This window comes from Musca domestica, unplaced genomic scaffold, assembly GCF_030504385.1.
Source record: "Musca domestica strain aabys unplaced genomic scaffold, Musca_domestica.polishedcontigs.V.1.1 13, whole genome shotgun sequence".
NCBI classification, from domain to species: Eukaryota; Metazoa; Arthropoda; class Insecta; order Diptera; family Muscidae; genus Musca; species Musca domestica.
The window spans coordinates 18,177,657-18,187,128 of NW_026712172.1; the positions used below are offsets into that span (position 1 = coordinate 18,177,657).

Consider the following 9,472-nt stretch of genomic DNA (forward strand, 5'->3'; position numbering starts at 1 on the left):
TTTTTTTTTGAAAAAAATTTCTTCAGAATATTAATAGCGACAATAATGACATGACATGTAGAAAAAAACATTTTAATATTGTTTTCTTACGTTAAATCAATGTAGCAATAATTTTGAACAATATACGCGTTGTGGTGAATTTTCATCAAAACTCACCACACCTCTAAAACCTCTGGAAATGCACGAAAAGATACTGAAAAACATAATTAAATAAATTGCAACGTTTTTTAAGGTCGGATTCCTTTCAAAACATTTAAAATTCTCCTTTTTTACAAATGGTAAACAAAGATTTTTACGAAAATATGGCAACCATTTACGTTATAGTTGTGCCAGACATAAATTTCACGATTTTTTTGAAAAGGAAAATTAATATCCTTCTATTTAGAGTATTTTTAGTGGTGTGGTGAATTTCCATCAAAACTCACCACACCTTTCAAACCTCTGGAAATGCAGGAAAAGTTACTCATAAACATAATTAAATAAATTGCAATGTTTTTTAGGGTACGATTCCTATCAAAAAGCTCAAAATATTTAAAATTTTCCTTATTTGGTAACGGTAAACGAAGTTTTTTTTTCACTTATTTAAGCCACAGTTGTACCAGCCATCAAATTTAAGGTTTTTTGCTAAGCAAAATGAATAACCATCAATTTAGAGCATTTTTAGTGGTGTGGTGAATTTTCTTCAAAACTCGCCACACATTTTAAACTTTTGGAAATGCACAAAAAGATACTCATAAACAGAATTAAGTAAATTACAATGTTTTTTTGAGGTCGACTTCCTGTCTAAAAGTGCAAAATATTGAAAATTTGCCTTATTTGCTAACGGTAAACAACAATTTTGAAAAAATATGGCAACCATTTACGTTACAGCTGTGCCAGACAAAAAAATTTATGAGTTTTTGAAAAGGAAAATGAAAATACTTCAATTTAGAGCATTTTTGGCGGTGTGGTGAATTATGTTTCAAACTCACCACACCTTTTAAACTTTTGAAAAGGCACGAAAAGTTACTCATAAACATTATTAAATAAATTGCAACGTTTTTTAAGGTCGAATTCCTATCAAAAGGCGCAAAATATTGAAAATTTGCATCATTTGCTAACGGTAAACAAAGATTTCTAGAAAAATATGGCAACCATTTATGTTACCGCTGTGCCAGACATAAATTTTATGATTTTTTGAAAAGGACAATAAATGTCCTTCAATTTAGAGCATTTTTGGTGGTGTGGTGAATTTCCATCAAAACTCACCACACCTTTTAAACTTTTGGAAAAGCAGGAAAAGTTACTCATAAACATAATTAAATAAATAGCAACGTTTTTTTTAAGGTCAGATTCCTATCTAAAAACGCAAATATTGAAAAATTGCCTCATTTGCTAACGGTAACCAGAAATTTTTACAGAAATATGGCAACCATTTACATTACAGTTGAGCCAGACATTAATTTTATGATTTTTTTAAAAAGGAAAATGAATATTCCTTAATTTAGAGCATTTTTGGCAGTGTGGTGAATTTCCATCAAAACTCACCACACCTTTCAAACCTCTGGAAATGCACAAAAAGATACTTATAAACAGAAATAAATCAATTGCAACGTTTTTTTAAGGTCGAATTCCTGTCTTAAAGCGCAAAAAGTTCAAAATTTTGCCTATTTGTACCGGTAAACAAAAATTTTGAAAATAAAATATGGCAACCATTTACGTTACACTTGTGTAGGATATAAATTTTATGATTTTTTGAAAAGGAAATTGAATATCCTTCAATTAAGAGCATTTTTTGTGGTGTGGTGAATTTCCATCAAAACTCACCACACCATTAAAACTTTTGGAAATTACACGAAAAATGCTTAAAAACATATTTAAATACATTTTATCATTGCTTAAGGTCGAATTCTATTCAAAACTCGGGCCTAAAACTCACCTCATGCGCCAAAGCTTCCACATCCATCGAAAAATGTTTAAAAACGTCTTTAGTAGGGCGGAAATATATATTTGGACGTTATAGCGTATTCTTCAACAGTTTTCTGAATGTGACCATAAATCCTTAAACATAGGCCATTTTTAAAATGTCCATAACTCTTTAAATGTTAACTTTTCAAAAGGCAAAAATTGTCTATTTTCAAATCGCCATATGGAGTAAAGTATCGACTTTTCGGCATTTTTAGCATGTTTTTAGCATCAGGTATTTTTTTAATGGCCATAACTCCTTCAATGTTGACTCTTTGGCGTTTTTAAGCAAGTTTTTTCTGAAGTTTATATTTTTTGTTGTTGTTGTCTTTTAAATAATTAGTATATATCTATCTAGTGAAATTTGATTTAGAATAATTTCTCCTTTCACACCATACCCCCAAGGTGAAAAATTAGGACAAATTTGAGTCAGGTTTCAAAAGACTCAAAAATTCTCAACAAAAAACAGATTCACAATTTTAAAGCCTTTATTTTCTTTTTAATTACTACACCTACCGATTTCTTTTGCTCTGGAGCCCCTAGTGGAATTTTATGTAGAATATTTTTCCATTTGACACCATATCCCTATAGTAAAAATTAGGAGGAAATTTGGGCCAAATTTCAAAAAGACCCAAAAATGCTTTATTAGACCCTATTCACAATTTCAAGCCTATATTATATTGTTATATATTACTCCTACCGATTTCTTTTGCTTTAGAGCCCATAGTGGAATTTCTTGTAAAATATTTTCCCCTTTGACACTATACCCCTATAGTCTAAATTAAAGGAAAATTTGGACCAAATTTCAAAAAGACCCAAAAATGCTTTATTGAAACATATTCACAATTTTTAAACCTATATTTTATTGCTAAATAGTATTCCGACCGATTTCTTTTACTCTAGAACTTCTAGTGAAATTTGATGTAGAAAATTTTTCCCTTTGGTATCATAACCCTAAGGTGAAAAAATAGGGGAAATTTGGACCTAATTCAACAACGCCTCAAAAAATGCTCAACAAAAATTACATTGACAATTTGCCAACTGATATTTAACTACTATATATTATTTATAACGATTTCTTCAACTTGAGGACTCATAATGGATTTTGCTGTAGAACATTTTGTCCTTTGACACCAAGCTTGTGAAATCAAAAATTATGGGATTTTTGGGCGAAATTTAGAAAAGACCAAAAAATTACAAAACAAAAAGTTTTACTATTTTCTAGTCTCCCAATTTAAAACGGTTATTTTTCAAAGTTTATATTCAGCCTAGCGATTTCTTTTGTTCGGGGACTTATGTTACAATTTGACATAGAATAATTTCTCCTTTGACACCAAGCCCCTACAATGGCAAATTGTGGGAAATATTTGCATAATTTGAAAAGGCACTTACTTCTACGAACTGTACAATGGCAATTTCGGTTTAATGCCGTTTATAGTAAATTTATATAACAATAATGGTATTTAGTGTAGACAAGAACCATACATAGAAGAGTATAAGCTCTTCTATAAAAAATATAACATATAACAGTTAGTCATGTTTATATAAATTTACTAAAAAAGGCCTTAAAACGAATTTGCCACTCTACAGAAGTGCCTCCTCAAATTATCCAAATATTTCCCTCAATTCGCCATTGTAGGGTATTGGTGTCAAAGGTGAAATTATTCGATGTCAAATACTACCATAAGTCCTCAAAAAAAAATCACTAGACGAAATAAAATTTTCGAAAAATAGCCGTTTTAAATTGGGAAGCAAAAAAATCGTAAAACTTTTTTTTGCGTTTTTTTGGTCTTTTCTGAATTTGGCCCAAAAATCCCATAATTTTTGACTTTACAAGCTTGGTGTCGAAGGACAAAATGTTCTATATCAAATTCCAGTATGAGTCCTCAAGTAGAAGAAACCGTTATAAACAATATTTAGTAGTTAAATATCAGTTGGCAAATTGTAAATGTGATTTTTATTAAGTCTTTTTGGGGCGTTTTGGAATTATGCCCAAATTTTAAATATTTTTCCTTCTTAGGGTTATGGTGTCAATGGAGAAAATATTCTACATGAAATTCCACTAGAGGCTTTGGAGTAATTGAAATCGGCAGGAGTGATATAAAGCAATAAAATCTAGGCTTGCAAATTGTGAATATGAATGGGTAAAACATTTTTGGATCGATTTGAAATTAGGCTCAAATTTTCCCTAATTTTCCACCTTAGGGTTATGGTGCCAAAGAGAAAAATATTTCAAATCAAATTTCACTAGTGGTTCTAGAGTAAAAGAAATCGATGGGAATCATATATAGCAATTAAATATAGTTTCAAAATTATGAATATGGTTTAATAAAGCATTTTTGGGTCCTTTTGAAATTTGACCCAAATTTTCCTCAAAATTTTACTATAGGGGTATGGTGTCAATGGAAAAAATATTCTACATGAAATTCCACTAGAGGCTTTGGAGTATTTGAAATTGGCAGGAGTGATATAAAGCAATAAAATATAGGCTTACAAATTGTGAATATGAATGGGTAAAATATTTTGGATCGGTTTGAAATTAGACACAAATTTCCCCTAATTTTCCACCTTAGGGTTATGCTACGAAAGGGAAAAATATTTCAAATCAAATTTCACTAGTGGTTCTAGAGTAAAAGAAATCGATGGGAATCATATATAGCAATTAAATATAGGTTCAAATTTATGAATATGGCTTAATAAAGCATTTTTGCTTCTTTTTGAAATTTGGCCCCAAATCTCCTCTAAGTTTTACTATAGGGGTATGGTGTCAAAGGGAAAAATATTGTGCATGAAATTCATATCATGAAATGATATAAAGCAATAAAGTATAGGCTTACAAATTGTGAATATGTATTGGTAAAACATTTTTGGATCGATTTGAAATTGCGCTCAAATTTCCCCTAATTTTCCACCTTAGACCTATGTCGCCAAAGGGAAAAATATTCTACGTGAAATTCCAACACGCGCTTTAGAGTAATAGAAATCGCTAGGTGAATTTTTATGGATTTTTTTGGCATAAAAATAACTCCTAGAAAGCTTTGCTCCAAAACATCAGGCTTTCTTATCTTGGATTATTTCAATTTTCCGATTGAATATTATTCCATTGTCTTCCTTTTGCTTAAAACAATTTCGCTTCTCCATTTCTCCAAATTGAAGAAAACTCCATTTCGCCAGATAGTTGCTTAAGTTTTCAGTTTTATTTCATAATTTCTACTTCCTCTTCATTTCCTCAAAATAAAGCATTTCTAAATTTAAGGGAGGTGTGTAAGTAAATGTTTTGCAATTTTCATTGGCATTTAAATGTGATTTTAAGATAACTACAATATCATTATCATGGTGTCTTTTTCTTAGGCGGTAATAATGGTAACTAAAACAGAAAATAATTAGTAGAAGCCTTTAAGCAACCAAAAAAAATTAAGGGTTATTTTTAATTGAGAATAATTTTTGTTTTTTTTTTTTTAATTAGTAGTTTTAAATGTGATAATTATAGAGTTTTGTATACAAATAATTCATAAGAAAAATATAGAAGTTTATTTTTTTTGGCTTTACACACAAGTAGTATACAAACAAAGTAAAATTAGTAGAAGTTTTATAGGTTATTAACTTCACACCTTTTTTTCTTTTCATTTTTCTTCTTTCTACAATCCTAGATATCACACAAATGTATTTTGTTTCACGTATTTCTTTTTTTTTTAAACATTGTTTGCCAGACTTTTGTTTGATTGAGAAAATTATTTAAAAAAAAAATAAATTATAATTTTTTGCAAAAATTTTAAAGGAAACAAAATGGAGATACAATCGTTCGTTTTAATGATCGTTGAAAATTTAAACCACGGTACTTTGTATCCAATTGAGGGCTCCACGTATGCGTCGTAGCCTGGCCCTGGCCAGGAAGCTGCAGATCAATAAATACTCTACATAAGTACGACGACCCGTTTGCTGATATTGACCCAATGGGGGAACAGGTTTCGAATTGGCCTCACACATGATTTTGGTGGTCAAGGACAAAAGCCATTGCAAGATCTAAAAGAATAGACATTTTCACACCAAATATCACAAATTATAAAACCATTTCCACCTACCTCTGCACTGTTGGGCATACCACCCACCTTGAGCCACTTGGAAGGAGCCCACAAAAACAATTGCATAACATTGGCGGCAATATCTGGGCTAACACGTTTCGAAGGATTGGGTGACAAAATATTGTAGATCAATTGCTGCACCAACGTGGGACATTCCTCCGACAGCTGTGGCAAATCCTCATCCTTATAATCGGAATTGCGCAGCGAATAGGTTTCAATTGCCAATCCGCCACTGGAAGAATAAAATGGATTACGCATACCAAATATTTCATAAGCAATGGCACCGCAGGCCCACAAATCTGCTTTGGCATAATTCAAGACCGCAAAGGGCCCTGGCTGCTTGTTAATAATTTCCGGTGCCATCAATGCGGCATTGCCACCCTTGTCAATATCAAACGAAGTATAAGGCACTTGTAGACCATTCAAGCGATCGGCCAGGCAACAACCAAAATCGGACAGCACCAATATTGGTGGTGAGTCATCATCGTTCAATTCAATTAATATATTATCCGATTTAATATCCCGATGGGCGATACCATGACGACTAATATGGGCCACCGCCTCCAGCAGCTGGGTTAAAAGCAACAATTTCGATCGGGTACTCAATTGATGTGAATCCAAATAGGAACGTAAACTATAGTCGTAACGTTTCATTAACAAATACAGCGACATATTGCGCCCGTAGCCGTTGGGATTAATACGCTGCGGCTGGGCAATAGGGTACAGCAGATGGCCATCGGGGAAATTACCCACCTCATCACAAAAGAAGCCATACATACAAACAATATTGGGATGTGGTGGTAGGGTCAACGTTTGATCTTGTAAATGTTGTTCCCACGACTCGGCCGCCTCGTTAATGTAGCGTTGACGTGCCGGCACAGTTTCCTTATACATGGCTCTTAAAATGGCCAAGGCATTACTTTGGATGTCATAGTTAAACATCATTTTCAAGGCCAAGGGATAGCGATGTATATTGGCGCTGGCCGAAGGCGTGTCCATTGTTTGCTAAAAAAGGAGAAAAAACATAAAGTTTTTAAAACGGAGGTATTTTAAGTCCAGATAGGACAAAATTGCATTTCTCATACTCACCAAGCCCATGGTACCGCTGCTAACTCCGGAAAATCCAGTCTCAGCTTTTGATTGTATCTTAAAATCTTTACTCCGCTCAATGTCCTCTAAATTCCTTTCCGCCTGCAAGACATCTCTAAATTGTGCTGCAGCTGATGTTTGACTAAATAGCTGGACATTATCCACCGAACCGCCAAAATTATGGACAAAACGTGATATATTTTGTATGGGTGTAATATATTCCGGACGGAAAGATTGCTGTTGCAGTGGTTGACGGCCAGCCGGGGAATTATGCTCGGAAGGTGCGGGGGTACCAACGATTTCGGGTGCATTTTCTGGTACATCTAATGTGGAGTTATTTTTAAAGGAAGCAGCATAAACAACAGCAGCACAACCCTTAGCTATTGCCGGTCCAATGGAAAGTTTATCAATACTAAATGAGGAATCCAAGGTCTCAGATACTTCATCATAGTTCCAGGAGGATTGAAGACGATTTGCTGCCTCTCGAATTTCCCAGCACACGCCTTCCAATTCATCTTCTTTTGTCAAAACACCAGCTCCGGATGCCAAGCTAACACCAATGAGAGCAAAAAACGGGGCCGAATCGCCATAGAATAGTTTCTTTGTGGCCTGGGTACGTAATTCAGCTGAATAGGTTGTGGTGACGCGATTTAGGATGTTATCAATAAAAAGCTTACGTGCCTGTTGGCCAAAGCGGAAAATGCCTGCAGAATGGGGGACATTTGCAGCCAACTGGCCAGTGGCTGCACCCGCTTTTGAGCTACCAGCTACTGCATTTATGGCACCTCGGGCAACGGATTTCTAAGGGGGTGAAAGGGAACGCAAATTAGAATGAGAAAAAATCAAGGCAACAACTTTTAGGAAATATTCTCATAAATGCATAAGGTATTGGAAATGACAATAGCTATCTTCTTCTAAGATAAATTCTATGATTTTAAATCCAAAAATATTTCCTAAATTCTTAAAATGCGATGAATACCCACCTTTACCACCGATGATCCGGGTGGTATACGTTGTTGACGTGTTCGTTGTTGATTTTGTTCCAAAATGTTGGTGTGTATATCTCTTTTCCAATAGCTTTGGAGCAAAAAACGACCATGTTTAAAAAGTCGCGAGGTCAATAAACGTACAGACATGCTGGCCACCACCACTGCAAGCCCCTCAAAACAGCAGCTACACAATCAAAACCTTTTTAGCAGAAAGAAAATCCTTTTCTACTTGGTGATGTCTTTTGAGCGATTTCTGAAAATAGATATTGCGTTGTATTTTAAATATGTTATGTTGTTTTGGATTTATTTTTTCACATACAAATTCATTACCTACCCTTTGTTACGTTTCCCCTCTTCCGACTGCGTTGTTTTTTTTTTTTTTTTGTGTGTTTCGATTTATTATTTTTCTCTGATTTGTTTTATTTTCCAATAATAATGTGCTCACCGCTTGATGCGGTTTCCACAAGTTCTAACATAACAACAACAAAAAATATGTGCAATTGGCCTGGGTGATGGAATCCAACAGCAGTGCAGCGACAACTTCCTTGCCTAAAAACAAAATGACCAACAGATGTGAGTGTGATGATGTTATTGTTTTGTTTGTTGCCTTCTATGGCCTTTCTTTGTTTTGTTTTTTCTTCTTCCTAACTTGTTTTGTTTTTGTGTCTTTTCTTGCTTATTTCTTTATATTTTTTATGTAATCAATCACAAAAATCACATCGTCGTCTGGGTTTACAAAATGTCCTTCCTTTAGGAATAGTAGAATACTTAATTCATGGCCAATTATCACCATTAACAAGTTTTTAATGTTTTTGTTTACTTCGTTACACAATTAACACCCACCTTTGTGTATATTTCACGTTTTATCGGCCTTAAAAAGACTAAATTTTTATCAATTTCCAATTTGTTTGATGCGTACAATGCAAAACCAAAAATGACAACTGACAACCCTACAACCTGGTTGCAATTCACTCGGAATTAATAGCATGTAGTGCGGCCAAATGAGAGACGTGTGGCAAAAAGCAAATGTTTGTCATTTAAAAACGCATTTCATTTCTATCGCAAAGGATACCATGGCACAATTACAGAAGGTAGAACAAAGCTACCCCCTAAATACAAAAGATGGATTACTAGGACTCGTGGCAAAAATATCAATCAATAATCCTTCCAATTTTCAGAAATATTTCACATTATTAAAGGTGGGGATACATAAAGCGCTTATCTGGTTGGTTTAAGTCATCGGCTGGCATGTTCGGAAATGAAAGGAGAAATGAAAGGAGCCAAGGGCCAAAATCGAACAAAGTCAACCTAAAACTCCTTTCTTCATCTACGAAGAAGCCGGCCGATGACTTAAGCCAGCCAAATATG

At 34.0% G+C, this 9,472-nt stretch overlaps 1 protein-coding gene across 4 annotated transcripts; it reads right to left on the minus strand.

The window, feature by feature from the left end:
- Positions 1 to 5,119: 5,119 nt before the first annotated feature.
- On the minus strand, positions 5,120 to 9,083 carry LOC101900190 (protein kinase). Of its 4 annotated transcripts, XM_005179973.4 has the most exons (6): positions 8,948 to 9,083; positions 8,439 to 8,653; positions 8,099 to 8,357; positions 7,116 to 7,916; positions 6,027 to 7,031; positions 5,120 to 5,967 (listed from the first exon to the last, which is right to left on the minus strand). In XM_005179973.4, exons 3-6 carry the CDS (start codon positions 8,249 to 8,251, stop codon positions 5,770 to 5,772), a joined length of 2,157 nt encoding a protein of 718 aa, XP_005180030.2. In that variant the 5' UTR covers positions 8,252 to 8,357; positions 8,439 to 8,653; positions 8,948 to 9,083; the 3' UTR covers positions 5,120 to 5,769. The 4 variants fall into 4 exon arrangements, with proteins under 4 accessions (XP_005180030.2, XP_058974696.1, XP_058974695.1 ...); XM_059118713.1 differs by lacking the exon at positions 8,439 to 8,653 and having other exon boundaries at positions 8,948 to 9,051; XM_059118712.1 differs by lacking the exon at positions 8,948 to 9,083 and having other exon boundaries at positions 8,435 to 8,649.
- Positions 9,084 to 9,472: the final 389 nt, after the last annotated feature.

What these genes read in the sequence shown, in the direction of transcription:
- LOC101900190 (XM_005179973.4), bottom strand. Translation starts at nt 8,251, where the DNA reads ATGTCTGTACGTTTATTGACCTCGCGACTTTTTAAACATGGTCGTTTT. An exon ending in CCGGATCATCGGTGGTAAAG is followed by an intron (nt 7,917 to 8,098) that starts GTGGGTATTCAT and finishes TCACCCCCTTAG; the next exon opens with AAATCCGTTGCCCGAGGTGC. An exon ending in GCAGCGGTACCATGGGCTTG is followed by an intron (nt 7,032 to 7,115) that starts GTGAGTATGAGA and finishes CTCCTTTTTTAG; the next exon opens with CAAACAATGGACACGCCTTC.